Source organism: Malaclemys terrapin, chromosome 2, assembly GCF_027887155.1.
Source record: "Malaclemys terrapin pileata isolate rMalTer1 chromosome 2, rMalTer1.hap1, whole genome shotgun sequence".
Taxonomy (NCBI): domain Eukaryota; kingdom Metazoa; phylum Chordata; order Testudines; family Emydidae; genus Malaclemys; species Malaclemys terrapin.
The window spans coordinates 118,282,257-118,302,639 of record NC_071506.1 but is presented as its reverse complement, the minus strand read 5'-3'; the positions used below and the strand labels follow the sequence as shown (position 1 = coordinate 118,302,639).

The following is a 20,383-nucleotide window of genomic DNA, read 5'->3' as shown; positions in this document are numbered from 1 at the left end:
TAGCAACAGATTAGCTACCCAGCCTGCAAAGACTCTCCAACTACAGTATTGACTTCCCATTTAAGTTTATACTACAGTAAACAAAAAAGTACCCCCCCCCCCGAACTCTAGGAGCCCTTGGCAAACTCTTAAAAATACATAAACAAACCAATTTACTAAGTCCTGAAGAAGAACAGCCTGTCTGTAGCCCCCTCTCTTTTACACCAACAAGGCTCTATCTAAGGTGCCTCGACTGACTAAGTGTAGTAGTAGGTCATGGGGATAGCGATGGTCTATTACAGTGATACTCAGACTGAGGATCTCGAGCCGCAAGTGGCTCTTTAATGCATCTCCTGTGGCTCTTTGCAGCACATGATATGAAAACCTTGTGTGATTTAAATTATTAACCAATCAGAATGCTTTTACTACGTTATTAACCAATTGTAGTTGATAACATTTTATATATCCCTTTCATATGGTTTAATTTACACTATTGTAGCTTTTTGGGGTAATGTTGATCGCTAATTTGGCTCCTGAATCACTGAGGTCTGAGTAGGACTGGTCTGTTACTTAAGTAGATCCCAGATCATTTAAGTTTTATAGGTCAATGTCATCTTAAAATCAACCAGAAACAAATAGCTGGTATTTCAGATCACAGATTGTAAAAAGCCATTATCATCATAGGTATATTGCAACAGAATAAACACAGATATTTACTTGATGATTCTGCACTGGATTTCCCCAATTAAAAACAACCTGCATTTAACATTTCAGTTTTTATTGCTTCATTAGGATGTTGGGTATGAGGGAGAAGAAGCTTCCTTTACTCATCGCTCACAGCCCCATTATATGCCTTCCTGTTCTCCACAGCATCACTATTTGTAACATTTCCACTCAGGGAAAGAGCAGGAAAATGATGAACAAGGAAGCTCTTTATAACTTCAGTGGAAACTAGAACTATTCATTAGGAACTATAACGGCCTCATGAAAAAAAATAAATCAGCCTCCGATTCCTCTGTACAAACTTTGAAGCTGTTGAATTTTCATGGGATTCTCTGCATTTCAGACGTGCTGCTTTCAGATGAAACTAATTTGAGCCCATTATTACCAACCCAAAATCTATAATGCTTTTAACCTACCTCTTACCTTCTGCCTTGTGACAAAGAGAAAGAAGCAAAGCTTGTCAACCAAAGCCCAGCAAAAGGACATTCAAAACCACCTGTAGTCCATGGGCATGGTTTGATTCTAGAGCCCTGGAGGGGGACATGCATACCTTACACTTTCAAATGTTAGTAGCAATAACATTTAAACACTTTCACAGCTCTTTTCACTATCAAAGTATTTTACAGAGAACTAATCCTCACAAAACCCATTTTGCAGGAGGGAGATCTGAGGCACAGAGAGGGAAAGTAATCTGCTCACCAAACAGCCAGTCAGTGGCAGAGATAGGATTACAACTCTAGGGTTCCTGACTCCCTATCCTGTATTAATTTTATTAGCCCATGATGCCCATCTGTAGTAAATTACATTTTTTAAAATCAATGTTAAAGAACATTAAGGTTCCAAACACACGTTAGGAAGTGCCAGATTAAAGGTTTCACTTGCAACCTTAATTCAGTCCCCTTGTGTGTATGCATTATGATACAGTCTTTAATTACATGATCACATGCTATTTTTTCCCCACAAGATTTCCTCTTTATGCAGTGAATGGGGGGGTTATTTAATATTTCTTTTTATCCTCCTTGTTCAATGTGTGGCCTTAGGCCTTATTTCATGCACATCATCCAAACCCTGTATTGAATACAAAATTATTAATTTCCTTGTGGGCATTTCTATGGTGCTCTCACCAGAGCACCTGAACTCTTCACAAAGACGAATGAAATTATCTTTACAACTTTTCAGTGAGCCTAGGGGTATTACCACCCCCATTTTATGGATGGGAAACTGAAGCACAGAGTTTTAGGCTGAAATTGTCAAAGATATCCACCGTTTTTGGTGCCCACTGGAAAAAACTTAGGCCTTGATTTTTCAGAGTACTTAGCATTATATAGCACATTCCATGCTCAAATCATAGCTCCCATTAACTTAAGCTACAGCTGATAATGCTCAGCTCATCTGTAAATCAGAACCTAGGGTATCAAGCCAGACACCCAGAAAAAGAGGAACACACAATTAGTGGCCACCAGTGAAAAGTTTGGCTTAAGTGCCTTGGCCAGAATCACAGAGGAACTCTGTGGCAGAGACAGGGATAGAATCCAATGCTTCAGGGCAGCATTCAGCTGCCTTAATCATGACACTGTTCTTTCTCCTCCTGCAATCCTCTGCCTCATTCACTACACACCTTCCAACTTCTGCAACAAATGAGGTAGGGATCCTACAGACAATAGCTTCATTCCAGGAGAATCGTCCATCCTGTGCACTGAGTGAGGCAAGGGTCCTGTGGAAAAAATAACTTGTGATCATGTAATTAAAGATTGTTTCATAGCACAAACACAAGGAGGCCAAATTAAGGCTGCACAGGCAATCTATTCCTAACTTTTGAGTGTTTGACTTTGCACGCTTTTTTTTTTTTTTTTTAAATGTAGCTTCCTACAACTGAAAAACAACCAAATAGCACATATGGAACTCTACTGACATACAGCATTTGTCATCATTATATCATCATAGTAATACATCTGAATGGACTAAGGAATGCATATTATTTCAGAAGCAATTCTGCTCCTGTGATTTAGAAATAGGCTGCAAATTTCACCTATTTTTCTGAGTCACATGGAACTCCCTGCAAGTTCTCATTTCCAATTGGATTACTCACTCTCTGCTATCTGCATTTTTTCCCTGTACACTTTAAGTATTGTTTCAACTCTCTTATGCTGATGGGCCATATCTTGGAAATGAACATCTGCCTCCTGAATGTCAAGAGAGGCATTCCAGATTAGATTTTCATTCAGAGATAAGTAAAGAAGGGACTTCTGTTATTCAGTCTGGTCAAGTAGTTATTTTTTAATCAAGGAATTTACAAAAGTGTCTCCGTCACCATATACAAAAAGAAACACACACAAAGGCAGGTTTCCATGGAAGCATCAGGTCTGAAACGAAGACATTTACCAGTATAGACTTTCAAGTAGCCCATAGCAGAGAATAAACTAAAACAGTGATGTAGTCACCTTTTACTTAACTGTAAATAATGGTCTAGATCCTGACATGGTGTAAATCAGTGCACTTCTAGTGACTTCAATGGAGTTACGCGGATTTACATGAGCTGAGGATCTGACCCTTTGTCTCAAGTGTAGAGTGTATCCTATCACCACAATATACAAACTATTTAAAATGAATACAATCCTTTAATAATGTACAGGCACAATGGAGTTTTGTGACTTCAAAATCCCTCCACAAACCATTCCTCTACTCCTTCCTCAAGATGATCTGTCATCTATATGCTTCCTTGTGATTTACAGTCTTCTTTGGTTAAAAACAACTTGTCTTTTAGCTACCCTGAAATGCAGGTTGTTTGTATGCCTCACCAAAGGAAACACTTGGATTGGTTCTGGTGGAAGATTTTCCCATAAAAAATTTACTTCTTTGAATGCAAAATTTTTCCTGTCAACATGGTCACAATATTCCTTTATTGTGAAAAAAGGTTACATTTTAATAAACGTTTATCAAAATTATAAAAATGTTATCACCATGCTTAGAGATATTCCATGTATAAAAACAGGGTTTTAGTAAACAAAAATGTCCACAATGTTTTTTTGATTAAAAAAAAAAAAAAAAAAAATCAAGAAAAAGGGGTGATTATAAAGTTTGAAATGAAAAGAACTTAGAAATTTCAAATTCTTTGTGAACTAGTTTTTCATTTTTCAAATCAACTCTAATTAGTATGTCTAATTGGTGGTGACAATATGATTTGTAAAGGCAAAATATCTTCATGAAACAAACTGTTCCTGGCAAAAATCAAGGTGGCTGTTAAGCAATGAAAAATAAAAATATCAGAAGAGGAGGAGTTTTCTCCTTTATTCTGTCTCTCAGAAAAGTATAGCTTATAACGAACACCAGATTACCTCTCTGTGCAAGGCTACTGAGAAGGTTGGAGCAATGCAAATTTGCACTCATCTAGAGTCATCAGATAAGCTTGTTTTTTCTCATTAGTTTGTTTTTTGGTGCAGTTATGGCCGTGAGACTGTGCTGGTCTTGTTGGTTAAGGTTGTCCTCATACTGATAACTTAGGATCAGATGTCTTTGCCAATGTACCTAGACTTTTCAGCTGCTTTTGACACTGTTGATTATGGCTAAGTCTACACTGGAGCTGGAGGTATAATTTCCAGCTTGGGTACATATACCCATGCTAGCTCTGATTGAGCTAGCATGATAAAAATAGAAGCATAACCACAACTGTCTGAGTGGCGGAATGGGATAGCCAACTCGAGCATGAGCCCATCTGAAACCCTAGTTTCATAGTTGGGCGGCTAGCCCCTCGTGCTGCCGTGGCTACACAGCGTGATCAAAGAATGCAAATTATGCCTCCAGCTCTGGGGCAGATGTACCTTATATGAGGTTTTGCTGCCCTGACTACGTACCTTTACAGGTGTGGATGGGACTGCTGTCAAATCATTCCATTTATTCCTTCAGAGAGACCCTTTAAGAGGTTAATTCACCCGAGAGGCTCTATTGTGTGAATTTCCAGGGGGTTCTAATTCTTCTGCCCCTTACTTTTTTTCATCATGTGGTCCATCTTCCTATTGACTTCAATAGGCTTTGGTTCAGGCGCACACTGAGGCAGTTTGAGTCGCAGTGTCATCAGCAAGTGGACAGATGAGGACTTGCACCAAGTAGTGTGAACAACATGAAATTTACAAAGGGCTCAGAATCTGTTCACTGTTTGGACTGAAATTCAAGTCCAAGGAGTTTCCCCTCCACCCAAAAACTAGTTCGCCCACTTATAAGCTCTATAATAAAGAATCAGCATTCACGAACTTCCTCAGGGCATTTCTGTGACTAAAGTAGTTGCTGTAATGATCTGTTGTGTTGCACATATTAATTTGATGGAAACATACAAGCAGAATTACAGTGGGTTTTCCAGCTGCAGATTGCGTCACATTTTCATTGCTAGGGACCTACGGAAGCAGTCTATCATTTAGATGTATTGTGTAATTCTGTCACACAGGGCTATGTGTGATAATATAGTGAGTCAGAATATTGCGAGACAATGGGATCCTAGCTAAAGCAAAGCTATACACTGTCTTTTCCGCTGGAAGACACAAGGCAGTTAAAATAGACTGGCGGACAGCTCAACAATAGGAAAAATGAAAATATGGAATTTCTGCACCAATATTGAGACACTGCCCCCGACACCTGTTGTGTACAAGTACAAGCTTATCGCCCATCCTTCACTCAACACTTAAAACATAAAGCAGAAGCATCTGCTTTCCTCATTTGCTGCCAACATGCAAGATACCAGGATGGCCCTTTTGCACTGATGACCAGGTTTTCATTGGTCATTTTTGCCCCAGTGGCAGACACAAACCCTTGACCTTTTCAGCTTCAAGGACACTTGAGCGGATTGTCACAGGGTGGTCAGTCAGCTTCAGTAGAAACGCCCTCACGATGTGAACGCACCGACCCTGTAGGGTAACAGAGGAGAGTATTGTGCCACAGTTTCGTATTCTTCCAGACCATCTAACACGCTAACATCATCCTCAATGACTAGAAGAAGGGTGTTATTCTGCCTCTGTCCAAACAGGGTGATACGGCCAATTGTAGCAGCTAGAAGTATTACACTGTTATTGGTCCCAGGGAATGTCTTTGCTTCTGAATTTGTGTCTTGAATCAGCGATGCACTGTGGGGCAAAGGCTGGGATACTCAGTGCAGTTTCAGACCTGGTCCCTCCACTTTCAGCCAGATCTTTACCCGGAGACAGCTTTTTGAGAAGATGGCTGAATTTAGTAAGCCATGCGCAGCACTTTTTATAGACTTCTGTCAGGTCTCTGAGTCAGTGCATCGAGCAAGTTTGTGGGATGTCATGAGGTGATACAGCATTCCTGGGACGATACTGTCATTGACAGAGGAGCCCTAGAATAGAACAGAAAGCTGTGTTTGCATCAGTGGCAGATACACGGCATGGATCCGTATTTCCCACAGAAGTTTGGCAAGGCTGCATCTTGTCACCATCATTGCTCAATATTGCCACTGACTGGCTGATGGATAAGGTTGATGAGGCACTCTCGGTGGTGTCGAGCTGAACGTCAGTTTGTTTTGAGACAGCGAATGACACTAATGACATCTCCCTGGCTCAGTTTGGTGAATCGCTGCAGCTAAGAGCCACTCTCTTCTGGCAAGAAGCAACACACATTGCGCTGGTTATTAATCCAGAAAAAACGAAGTCCCTGCCCATTATCAACAAGCAGCCTCCATTACAGCCAGCTCAGGTTTAACATGTCAGGATTGAGATCAAGCAAGTGGCAACTTTCAATACTTGGGAAGCATCACAGACAGTGCTGGAGGAGGGTGGAAAAATGCTAATACTCCTATAGTAGCAGCAACTGCCACGTTCCAGCTCTTTCAGAGGCCTCTGTGGAGACACTGGGACATCTAGGTTACTACAAAGCTGCAGATCTATAAAATCACAATTATACCAACTCAGTTGCAGGTCAGTGAAATGGGGGTGCTAAAGAAGACTGAAGAACAACTTAAAAATTTTTTGTTGTTGTTGTTGTTGTGTTTGTCACTTGTTACATATTAAGAGGCAGGACAAGATCAGCAGTGAAGATATTTGTAGATGAACTCAGCAACTGCCTCCATCAGCACTGGTTTGTTTTCGGCGGCTTTCTTGGTATGGATGTATTATTAGAACGGAAGACCAGCAAATCACAAAGTATGTTTACCAAGGAATGCTGCTACGTGGCTGGCAATCACGTGATCACCAAAAGCTCTAGTGGAACGATAAGCTTGCCAATGAACATAAACTGAATATCCAGACAGATCACCTTAAGGACCTAGCTAGAGATGGAGCTGGATGGCATCCAGAGTCTCCAAGGAGGCTATGGCTCTCTAGGATTTGCCTTGGCGACCACAATGATGATCTGTTTTTCTCTGCTTACTAACCCGTGTAGTCAGAAATCTACAGTTTACATGCAGATCAGGTTCTTTGAGCATTCAAAGCCAAGACTTTTCTGACATCCCCCCTCACTCTCTTGATTTAACCTACAACACTAATCTAAGCAAAGAAATAAGGGTTTTCAGTTAAGAACATTTTGCCCTCTTGCTAGTGTTTTCTATAATGCATCCCCCTAGCACGGCAGACAGGGAAACCTTAACATATGGGGCTGCCAGGATAGTTTAAAACAAAACAAAACAAATTGAACAAAAGCTCAGGGAGAGAGAAAAAGATAGCATTGGCATCAGTGAGGAGGCAGAAACAGATGTGTCCTGTTTCTTAACAGTATCTCAACTAAGTTTGCAAAGGGTAACATCAGCAACATTTATTGACAGCTGGTGTGCATGGATGTATCCAGAGATGGAGACAAAAGCCATAGCATCAAGAAATGCTCTTAGGGGGATTTGATAGAGGTCTATAAAATCATGAATGGCACGGAGAAAGTTAATAAGGAAATGTTATTTACGCTTTCTCATAATACAAGAACCAGTGGCTACCCAATGAAATCAGCAGGCAGCAGGATTAAAATAAACCTAAACAAGTACTTCGTCACACAATGCACAGCCAACCTGTGGAACTCATTGCTGGGGGATGTTGCGAAGGCCAAAATTATAATGTGTTCAGAAAATAATTGTATCTATTCTCCAAGAACTTATTTATCAATGGCTATTAGCCAAGATGGTCAGGGAAGCAACCCCATGCTCTGAGTGTCAATAAATCTCTGATTACCAGAAGCTGGGACTGGATGACAGGGGATGAATCACTTAGAGTGACCAGATGTCCCGACTGTATAGGGACAGTCCTGATTTTGGGGTCTTTTTCTTATATAGGCTCCTATTACCCCCCACCCTCCACCCCCATCCTGATTTTTCACATTTGCTGTCTGGTCATCCTATGATCACTTGATAATTTGCCCTGTTCTGTTCATTTCCTCTGAAGCACCTGGCACTGGCCACAGTCAAAAGAGGATACTGAGCAGGATGGGCCATTGGTCTGACCCAGTATGGCCATTCTTATATCTCACACATAGAAGTAAGGCTTCCTCTTAATAATGAATGACAGGGAGTCATATTTGTGTCTCTCTGCTATGGGACCATCGATGAGAAAAAGTAACTAGCTAGGAATATGCACGATAATAGCCACAAAACCATTCTGATAGTTAACAATTCATCTTCCTCCACTGAAAATATTGTTAAAATGTCTCCTGTAGGTTACAGTTGTATGTGACAGAATTTGTTTTAACCTTTTTCCTTTTAAAAAATCCCCCAGGAAATTACATTAAAAATAACTGTTTTTAATTAATATAATGCCTTAGCCCTATGCCATATCACACAATATAAGATGAATAAAGGATTTCAAGTCAATGCAGCTCTCCAAACTGAATACAAATTGTAAACATACAAAACTAAACACACAAATCAGCCCTTCCACTACAGTTAAAAAAGGTTATTTAGGTTGCAAATTCAAATACAGATGCTCCCCGACTTACGTAAGCGTTCCGTTCTGGAATGCCTTGCGTAAGTCGAATTTTGCGTAAATCGGGAACGTATACCCGACAATTAAGCAAAAAAAAAAAAAAGAGCTTACGGAACTTTTTCCATAAGTCTGGATTTGCGCAAGTCGGGTTTGTGTAACCCAAGGAACATCTGTAGTATAAAGTTCGGATATGTTGATTTTAAAGTTGCCCGTGTGCCTTTAATTTGACCCCCCTTGTGTGTATGCATTAAGATACAGTTTTTAAATTACATGATCACATATTATATTTTCCATAGGACATGATATTCTATTCTATATAGGTTCTCAGGCTACCCTCTTCAGCATAGTATCTGAGCACCTTCCAGCAGTGCATTAAGCAACACGAGGAAGATCTATCATGTATTTTGTTTTGGAAGTTGTGTGGTTTTTTGTTTTGTTTTCAATAATATATACACACTCACTGTTATATGTTTATGTTAGAGAAGGCAAGGTAAAAAAAAAACGCACCTTGCATTTGGTGATGAGATTTGTGATGGTCCTTAATTCCTGGGGGAGTTGATTCCACAGGTTTGGACCAGCCCCCAAGAAAGTTCTGTCTCTTGCACAGGAGAGCTTTAGCCTTATTATAGAAAGTTCTATTGTGCCAAAGGAGCTAAGTTGTGAATCAGACTTTATCCTGTCCCATTCACTCAACAGGTTGGATGCCCATGAGGGAGAATTCAGGTTGCCAAATGTATTTCCGAACTTTCTAGTACTTGATTTTAAAACCCAAGTCCTAAATAACATTTTTTAATGTAGTTTTTTTCTAATATTTCATATAATTTACATACACATACTGTAATCTAAGATAGAATATATATTGACAGTTTACCACAATATATACATAAAACAATATTATAATCTAATAAGCATCACAACAGAGTAGATTGGGCCACACTCAGCACATAACAGACCACTTGATATAAATATCAAGATGAAGCAAACATCTGGCTAGGATTTCAATTTTTAATGTACAAATATTGAGGATAAGAGTATCATTTAGTCTATTAGCTTCTGGTGCAATAGCGACATTTTTCATTCTGTGGGTGAAATTCACCTGAGTGCAGAGAAGGCCATCGCAAGAACCTATGGATTAATCTATTCCCCTGTTAAGGGTTTAATTGGGATTTCAGTTGCTCATGAGGTATTGAACGAGTTTTCTGTACTGGGGTGAAATGCACTAATTCATAGTGATGGGCAGTGAGAGCAGACTTAACCGAAGAACAGTTAAGCCATAAAAGTACACTGAAAAAATGTACTAGCTGGCTTCTGGGTGACCGTTCAGATACTGATTCTAAGGGACATTCTAAGGGTATTTCTGGGCACTGCCAGTGCTTTGAAGAGTAAAGGGGAGCTTGACAAGAATTTGACAGGTGTAACAACAGAGATGGAGGAGCTCCAGAAAAATTTTCTTCTTTGTTATAATTGTACACAGACAGAGCCATATAAAGCCCTTCGCTTTCTGAAACACTCTGAAGGACAATAACATCACCATGTCAATGACAATCTTAGCGACAATAATAGTCTGCTTTTCTTAAAAGCTTTAAGCAGCCAGCCAACCGGGTTTACATTTCCAACAAAAGCTACCTTGACCATCACCAGAAAACTGTCTTAAAAATTCAAAGTGACTTAAAAAGGAAAGTGAAATGACTAGCAAAATAAGATTTTAAGAAATGGAAAGAAATTGGGACTATTTTTAGATCTGCTTAATGGATATTACTTAGAATTTGTTGCTTGGCTGCTGCCACTTTTCGATATGAATAAATTAATGTGTTCTGAAGAGCATAATCTCATTTATAGACAAAGGCTAATAGAAAAAGGCTAATGGTGGTCTCTCTAGCCATGGTGAAATGTATTGAGAGACATCTCTAAAAACATATTGCACTGAAAAATGAGAAATGATATAGCTGCTAGGACTATCCAATAAGCAGAGTAATTTAAACACAGCTACTGAGTTCAGGACTGTATTTCAACAATTGTAAAATGAATGAATAAATAGGGTAATTTTACAGACGGTGGCTTGATTATTTAATCCGGGGCAGTTATGCCACATGAATACTTGCAAAAAACAAAGCAATTCGTATGTCTGGACTTCCACTGCCTGACTTGTTCGGCAAACCTACTCACCGGGCATCACTCCTTTGATATCACTTTCAATGTTCATCTCGTTCTTGTTAGTGAAGTGAAGAATAAGTTTCTTGGCTGCCTCAAATTGTTGTGTAGCCATCAGCCACCGAAGGGACTCCGGGAAAATACTTCAAGAGATACAAAATGTGTTAGTGGATGCTTCCAAGGATTTATCAATGAGAGGCAACTGCATTTGTCGACTTACACTATTTGAGAATAAAGTAATAACATGGAAATGGTAAAGTAAGAATTGCCTGAACATTTAAAAAAAGGATGCTTTTTACAAACAGTTCAAAAACAAAGGGTAAGATTCCCACTATATAAACTATCCAGGGGTATTTAATATCTCACCCTCCCACCATGTTTTCTTTTATACAGATGCACATAGAGACCAATTCCTGTTGCATCACCTCTTTTGTAAAATGGGGTAGTATAAAACAAAATAAGGCAGGGTAACAGGATTGTGCCCATTAGTACAATGTATGAAAGGGTTGGGGAGACTTGTCTACATGGTGAGTTAGTGTGTGGCAAGTCAGGGTGTGAATCTACAGTGCTCCAGTTTCGCATGTGCTAACTCTGTGTGGAGACTGATACAGCGCAGTGGAAGTCCTGGAGCATGGCTGTTGAAGTACCCACATGCTGAGTTAGAGAGCTGCAAGCTGGCGCTCTGTAGATTCACACCCTGGCTTGCTTACCGCACACTAACTGGCCATGTAGGAAAGCCCTAGGAAGCACGGTCAGCAAAAGCCACCAGCTGCCAACCGAGTAAAAGAGTGGGACAGTTTCCAAATGGCAATTCTCACCCAGCGCTCTGGTTAAGGAAGTGACTGCAAGTTTTTTAAAGCTGGAGGAGGAAAATACCCTATTGAACTGGTTTATGATTACAACACAATGTTGATTTTGTTTTAAGGCAGATTGTTTAAAATTATCTGCAAAACACTTTTTCCCCTAGAAGTCAAAAATGTCCAGCTTCATAAACAGATTTTAAGATATTTTGACAGAGCAGTGATATGTCTAGTCCTAGTATGGATAAATATGTAATAAGTAGCTTAACACTATGTTCAATTTTGTTACAACGAAAGCTCCCTATAGTGAAAATAATATTGCTTTATTTGTGTGATATTCTGCATAAAAATACCCCATATGGGAGACTCCTCTGTACAATATCATCAAATATGGAATTAAGTCAAGTAAAATGGAATGCCACTTTGAATATAAACCTCACAGGAAACAGTGCTGAACCATGTAGGGGAACTTCAAATACTTACTTCTGATTTAACAGCGAGTGTGTCAGAGGACACACCATATACGCTTAATACGCCATTATTCCTGAGGGTGGTGGATGAGCAACATGGGAAAACATCCACCTTTGATATGAACTTCAAAGGAGCAATGTGGATGAGAGTTCATAGAAATCTGATTAACATTGTACCTCAAGAAAGAACAGAATATATGAAAAATATCAGTTTTACCTGCATACAGCAGCGTGTACTATAAAAGAGGTCAGAGCAGATTATCTAGGGGTACTGCCTGGCCTTAAAAATCTATTAATATCTAACCAAGTCTAAAAGTAAGACTTGTGCGAGTTTGGAGAGCTAACAGATTGTCTGATGAAGGGTAGGCTGTTTAAGAGATGCAGGCTTAACACTGATTAGTAGTAGATGTCGTCAGAAATTACTAGTTCACATATGAAAGCTCTGATAAATCAGGAACTAAGAGGCAGCTGGTGTGTATGTCATTAAAAAACAACAACAACAAAAAACCCTTGCTGTCAGATATGTCCCTGATCCGACCTGCTGCCCCACGACCTATATCCAATAAGGAGCAACTAAGAAGCATTTGATCAGATACATGTGTTTAAGCAATAATCACGAAAGGGCTCGTATGCTGCGATACAAAACACACAATTTTGTACCATTAACACAACATTTTGGGGTGGTTCTCCTTAAAAATATATATTTTTCATGGAGTTCTCATTTATTTCCATTAAATGTAGACGTTCACCCTAACTCTCTATCTTAATTGATTAACCTCTATATTTTCAAATTCATTTATTTTCATACTGAGCCAAACAGGCAGGTGTGGAACTTTACAAAACACACAGTTGAAATAGGTCCACAAGATTTGTGGTCTTCTCCCTTGCGTAGGCCTCAATTTCTCTTTCCCTTTGACTCAGTAGGTATATTTAATCCTCTAGGGCATCTGATGACACAGTTTGTGTAACAGATGCATTATAAAATAAAGTTATACTAATCAGAAATTCCACCACAGTGCAGTGACTTTTGTCACCAATGCAGTCTCATGTATGTGAGGGGGCAGGGTGACAAAAGAATGGAGTAAAGGCAGCTGAACCATTAAACAGCCATCTCTTCAGGTTAATACAGTCAAGACATCACCCTTGGCTTGAATGCAATCCTAGATGAAGAAAAAGGCATATTGATTTTATGCATTAAAATAAGGAGAATGAAAAGGAAAACTGACCTGCAATCCAATGTGTCAAAGAACAGTAAGTAAGTATTGCAAATAGGAGAGCCGTTCCCCTTGACAGCTCATTATACTGCATTGATATCATGTGTCTGCCTCAGCAAATTTTCTAGCAGAACATATTGTTGTGGAAATGGCACATTTTGCAAATTGACTCAAAAAAAAAAAAGTCACTGAATGCAACACACCATCCAATATTTTGCCCTTGATAGCTGGCAGCAATAGCTACTCTAATGGTCCTTTGGAACAGTCTGCTTAGTAACTAACAAAAGTCTCCAGAAACCTTTGATAGCAAAGTGCTATTTGTACACAACTGCTGGAAAAGGATTGTGTTAATGGTTCTGAAGATGGTTTCCATGGTAGAAATTCCTTACAAGTATCATAGCATTGTCTTTTGTCCCAATCTTTCCATGCTGCATCATGGATTATTATTTATTTTCAATAATTCTTTCTAATAGTGGCTACAACGGTTTAGGAGCTCTCCATCAGAGAAGAGGGCAGTTTCCTTGCCTTGTGCAGCTCACAGTCCAAAGGACAGACAAGTAAACTATTCCCACTCACCCTACCCATCAATCATGTATGTTTTCTGAATAATGTAACTGAAAAGGAAGGCTGAGTGTCAACTCACCCACATGTGGGGCCTGATCCTGCAAACACTTAGTTTAACTTTACATATGTGAGTAGTTCCACTGACTTCAAGAAAAGGAGGGGTGAAAGTTTCAGATTCACTCTGGCTCCTGCTCACCCTCTACAATGTAGCCCTCACGTACATTTGGAAGGGGAGAGCCCCAGTGTCAAGGAGATCATTGGGGTGGTGAATAAACAAGATGTTAGTAAAGAGGGAGTTAGAAACAGAAGGGAGGGAGAGGATGAAAGAAGGTAGAAAGGAAGAGTATAGTGGCAATTGGGGAGAGAAAAGTTAGGACAGAGGGGAAAAACCTAAAAATAACGGTCAGGGTCAGACGGTATGTATGAAAATGGGGTGACTGTACTAGAAAGTGGCTACCTGGCTGCCCAGCCAAATCACTGTATTTGGGCATACAATCATGCAACACCCTGCAGAGCTGGGCTAGGGGCTGTTGCCACCATTTTACTGAGCAGCTGGTCACCATCCTTCTCCTCGAGCCAAACCACACTGTGCTCTATTCTGCTTACACCAAAGAGGGGTGGAGGCAAGAAGAGCAGGGAGCACTCACCAGCTGGCCTACAGCCTACTGGGCAGAACAGCCCCTGTTGTCAAAGGCAGGCAGTGTTTCTCAGCAGCTGCCACAGCAAAATAGGCCTGGGCACTGAAAGATGAATAAGCCCTGAGGCAGTCTTAGCCATAGTAAGACAGCTGGCATCTATATTTGGCAAGCACAGGAAAATCTTCAGGGCTGAGGTTTTAAAAATCATATATATATATATATATTATATATATATATATATACACACACACACACATACACACACACACACACCCCTCTTCAGAGACACTCACTTCCTCAATACCTGTGTAAGTATCTTCTCACCTGCTGTACACAGATAATTTCCTATATGAGGCTCCAACCCAATAAGTAATAGCATGCAGGTGGACTGCTGCATGGAGCCTCCGTGTGGACAGTCTGCCTGCGCACTAACAATTGCAGCATTGGGGGTCTAACACATCTAACCTTAACTGAACACTTCCTTTTGGAGTACGATGATTCAGAAAAAAATATTTCAAAGACTGGACAGGCTACAGCTTCCAACCTGTGCAGCCTGTCAGGGACATAAACTGGAAAAAGAAGAGTGGAGAGGAGAGGGTAAAGGATTTCCAGGCCGCCAAGATCTTTGTTTTGGTCATTCAGGAACAAATGGGGAAAAAGAAGTCTCATTCCCCTATAGCTTCTGTACGATTCCAGCACTGGACATACTCAAGCCCAAAGGCGAAAGACTTCCAGTTGCTCTAATTGCTCAGTCTGATGAGCAAGAGCAGGAAATGGAAGACACCAAAAATTCTGACATAAAAATCAGGGATTAAATGCATCTTGAGGTCCTCAAATAAATTTCCCTAATTGCTCTGTCGCAACTCCAGGCGATTAAACAACATATTAAGTTAAAATTCTCTTTTAAATATTTAATGCATTTTACTTTTCTTTTACCTGTTTCGATTTCGGTTGTGTGAACTCACACAGGGACTAGTCAGACTTGTGGCGTGCATACAGACACAGACACAGACACAGACACAGACACAGACACAGACACAGACACAGACACAGACACAGACACAGACACAGACACACAGGATTTTTGCAGCTCTGACTTCCAAACTTTAGGCAGCATGATGGGAAACTTGAAAGCAAAAAAGGCAAACAAATGAAAAAAAAGCAAGCAAACAAAACAGAGAAGTTAGCCCCCAAACCTGATTTCACATCTCTAGTTCACTACAATTGTATCTCCTTGCATTGGCTTAAATTAGGATAATAAAGGAATGTTTATAAGCAGCTGCTTTGCCAACATCTTTTCACAACACAAACAAAATAGGAAATGTTTCCATTTTCTTTCAATTGCCGGATCAACCTTTTGTGGGCCGGGCGCCAAATATATTTGTGGGCCCCCATGTGGTTGTGATGGACCCCTTTCAAGCGTGGGCCCAGCGTGACAGTGCCACTGATGCCATAGTAAATGTGGTATTGCCGGGATGGGGATGAAAACATTTATTCAAAAACAAAAGAAGATATTTGAAGCCAGACTTGATTGAGACCTCCACTCAGCCCATAGAGAACGAACTGGGCTAACATCAATCTACCCAGAATACCATTGAATTTGGTTTGTTTGTTAGTTTTGTCTTTTTTGTTTAAGCACTTGGGGCCTGTTTGGGGCCCTGAACACAAGTGCTTAATTAGCAAACTTATGAGCCATATTAAGCCGGGATGTAGCAGTCAGTGGTGTTACACCTGCATCTCCTCACCACCACCTCCTCCACGCAAAGTTATGTTTCGTAAATACATTTTTTGAAACCTGCATTTTCTACTTTGGTACAATAATGTTTACAAAACTTTGGAGCGGAGCGCGGGGAGGAAAATTGCTGGTGCCCATCTTTTGCAGGGAGAAAGGGCCACAGAGAGAGACACAGACTTTAACAATCCAGCCTCAAGCTCCTACCCCACCCTTCACTCCTGGGCTCACCCCACCCCCATCCCTCCTACTGTTCCCACCCCACACAACTAACCCCTAAAGAAAGGCTCTCAATCTCCCTGCTATTGGCCCCCCCACACTTTTACCCCAGGGCTGTCACCTCCCTCCCCCAGCCAGCTCCCCCATCGCACCAGGACTTGCCCCACAACTGCTCCTTTCCCCCCAAACTGCGCTGCGCCCCCTCCCCAGATTGCAGGGGAGCAGTTTCTGAGCATTCCCACTGGCAGGGGGCACCGCAGCCAGCACTGACAAGCCCCGCTGTCACCGCCCTCCCTGCTCCCAGGGACCACAAACGACCCCCCCCCCCCTTAAATTGCAGGGTTGAGACAGTGCCCAGGAGCATCCGGGCATCACAGTCGCTGGGGGGCTGCACACCACCCGGGAGTCACAGGATTGCGGCTGCCGCCAGCTCCCCTCCACCCCAGGAGAATGGGGGAGACTCGGTGGTGGGGGGAGCCAGGAGCTCCCACCCCATGCCCCAAGTGGGAGAGAGGGTGCAGTGGGATTAGTGCCGGGAATCTTCTCCCTGCACCAGAACATTTCCTTGCTTGGGATTTCTTTTTGGTCCTTTTTGATGTCTCTGCCCACTTCAGCTAGGGCGGCTGGCAACATGGGGCAGGGCATTCTGGGACTAGTAGTGCAGTTGCCAGCGCAGGTCCCAGGGCCCCAGTGGAACACAGCGGCATGCAAACTACAACTCCCAGCATACCCTGCAACACCCAGTCCCTGTTGCATCTGCCCAATGTGCCAGGGGGTGAGGCCTAATAGCCAAGTGGTACTAAGGCCCACCTCAGCCCCACACAGGAAGAGGCTGGTGCTGCAAGGAATCCGGGACAAACGCTGTTCCGGAGTCACTCAGCCCAGAATCAGGACTTGAACTCTGCATTTTGGGACTGTCCCGCCTAATTTGGGATGGGTCGTTACCCTCCCCCATCTTCTCCTCTAGTCAGATGGGGAAAAACCAGTTGTTAGCTTTGGCAAGGTTCCCCTTTTTTGCCTCATCCATCCCATCTTTCCCTTGGGAGTACTCTCTGTAAAGAGCTTAAAAAGTTTTCTGCTAAGGGTAATTGATTAGAGTTGGTCAGTCTCCCAGTGCCTAAAGCTGAGCTGGCTGCAGTCAGCTGATTGGTAGACTTCCTTTCCTTCTAGAGTAAAGGTAAAACAAGCCCTTTGCCCATGGAAAAAACTGAAGAGGAAAAAACTAGAATTACTGTCAGTTTCTGGTTTCAGTGTGTAGAAGTTCTTGCTGCTGTCCATGCAGAGACCACTGGGAGAGAGGGGAGGAGCATGAGGAGTATTGAAACAACAAAATAAAAATCATTAACAGCGCAGAAAAATTCAAACTACAGAAAAAGTCTAAAGGAGTTTTAAAAAAAGGGAGAGGGGGAAGGGAAAAAACACAGAAAGGAGGACAGGAGAGAATGCAGAGAGGAGGAAGGAGAGAAGTGAAGATGGGGAAAGGGAGAAGATGCCTTTTAGAATTTTTGCACTGGGTGTCACTGGCACACAAATACTGTTGCAGCCAGTGCCAAAGATTTCAAGGCATACTTGGGAGTAAGTGTGACCCCAGCCTGCAAACAGAGTAAACTGTACCAGTGGACTACACTAGAGTAAACTGTGTTTGCACTAGGGGGTTCCATCAGGGCAACGACACCAGTTAAAATCCAAGCTGCTGCATTTGAGGAGTACGGGGAACGGATAAATCTCAGCTTATGGCATTTGTGCACCTATACCCAACGCAGCTAACCCTTTTCATGCCCTTAACTTTTAGTTAGTATGTCGGGTTTCTTTGTTTTAATTATTAATACACTTGCTGACCTTCAGGAGAGCCAGATCCAGGAAGCATCTAATACCAAAAAGAGGAAACAGAAAGCCTTCTGTATCCTGGTGATCTGAAATCTGTGCCTAAGTGCATAGTCAGGACCCTGACTTCTTTCATGTACATGTCTTTAAGCACATTTCTCAGACCTGGTGTACACACAAACTTCTATGGTCTTCCAGATGTCTAGGACTATCCAGATTCCACAGCTCTGTCATTGACTATTACAGGCCTTGCACCCCTGCACTTTTGTATAGAGCCGCTCCACTCCCTCTCAATCAGGGTCTTGCTCCAAGCTCTATCTGTTTAGGTATTACACAGCCCATGACAGCATGGTATCTATAATATAGGGCGAGGGGGGAGCAGAGCAAGCACAGAGCTGGAAGAAGATTAGACCCGGAGATGTAGAAGGAAAGTGAACAGCACTCTCACAGTAGGAAAGGGATCAGGGATCACAGATCGGGGGGAAGACGAGGGAGGAGACAATATGGTAGGTCACAGAACCTTTCTAGTGTTTAACTGATTACTTTGTGTGGGTAATTAACAAGTGACAAGGAAGGGCAGTTTTCATTTTTTATTTTGTTACAATTAAATGCAAGTTCATTTCCCCCCCCACCCCCAACTACGCATACAGTACGTGCCAAATTAACTACTCTCCTACACCCTAGTTGAAGGGAAGGGACTATAAAAATGACAAAACCGACCCTGCTTCATAAAAGGGGCATCCCATTTAAAAAGATGTGACACGTGAGAGGTATGCACACAGCATACGTGTACTGTACACCCAGTATAACTAAACAAATGTTTTCAGTCCCTTTCTGCTCGTTCAAGAAAAATCAGACTCTGCAAGTTTTGATACTTTGGTTATTGCTACCATTATCAAACCATATAAGCAGGTCCTAATCTTACCTTCCTTCCATCCTTCCCCTCCTATTTTCAATGGGATTACAGATGCATATCCAAGGGCAGAATTTGGCCAGTAGCAAAACAATGAAGGCGTTTGTTTAGTTTGGGATAAAACATTAATATTTCCAACTCCCATTAATGTCAGCAGGGGCCTTTGCATTGAGTTTACTGGCAGCTGAATCAAATCCTGACATGGCAGTGTATATAATATTAAAAAAGTCTCTTTACACAGACGTTTGTTTTGTTGGTGTGTTTGGTGCGTTATTATGCTAGTTAATCGTATGTCTTCCTAAAGGACAGTAAAACACTATCAAATAAAATATTTGTAAAGGATAGTACTGGTACTGTATACTAGCAATATATACTGTTTAAAACCTGAATTGTTATGCTAAAATGTATTCAGGTGTAGAATGACTGAACAACAGTAAACATTCAGCCAATACAACTGATGAAGGGTAGGGAGTAAAATAAAACAACAGATTAGGTAAAACTAACATGTGATAAGGTACACCTGCTAAAATGCACAGACTGGGACATACCAACTCAAAGCAGCGCCAGATCCTCCCAAAACAACAGATGCAAAACCTGCAGACATATCTCCACTTCTACAGTGATCAACACTCCCCACAACACAGCTTTCAAGATCCATGGATTCTTCACATGCCCATCACAATATATGTACCTCATTCAGTGCACTAAATGCCCCAATAACAACTACACCTCTATCCCGATATAACACAAATTCGGATATAACGCGGTAAAGCAGCGCTCCAGGGGGGCAGGGTTGCGCACTCTGGTGGATCAAAGCAAGTTCGATATAATGCGGTTTCACCTGTAACACGGTAAGATTTTTTGGCTTCTGAGGACAGCGTTATATCGGGGTAGAGGTGTACGTGAAACCAGACAGACAATAACTACGCTCTTGAATGAACTCACACAGGAAAATGATAAAAGACAAAAACATCCCATTGCCTGTGGGTGAGCACTCTTCACAAAACCATCACTCCATAGCTGGCCTATCAGTTCTCATCCTCAAAGGAAACCTGCACAACACTTTCAAAAAAGATTCGCCTGGCGCTTAAATTCATCTCTCTGCTAGACACCAAAAATCATGGACAGAACTGAGACACTAGACTTATGGGTATTAACCCCCCTCCCCTTTTGTCCTATGACTACAGAGGTGTTAACGGGCCACTTCACCTTGAATGGTCCCATACAACATTTGCTAACTACCTATCCTAAA

The 20,383-nt window shown here is 41.5% G+C and overlaps 1 protein-coding gene across 3 annotated transcripts in view; it reads right to left on the bottom strand.

Annotated features, from left to right (window-relative positions):
• The window catches only part of SLC22A23 (solute carrier family 22 member 23), a 181,542-nt gene that overhangs the window by 25,481 nt on the left and 135,678 nt on the right, over nt 1–20,383 (bottom strand). For 2 of the 3 annotated variants that reach the window (XM_054017564.1, XM_054017563.1), the window contains exon 5: nt 10,773–10,900. In XM_054017564.1, the coding sequence (XP_053873539.1) occupies nt 10,773–10,900 (128 nt within the window). Of the gene's footprint in view, nt 1–2,320; nt 2,417–10,772; nt 10,901–20,383 lie in introns of all 3 variants that reach the window. The other variant, XM_054017562.1, reaches the window with a different exon arrangement.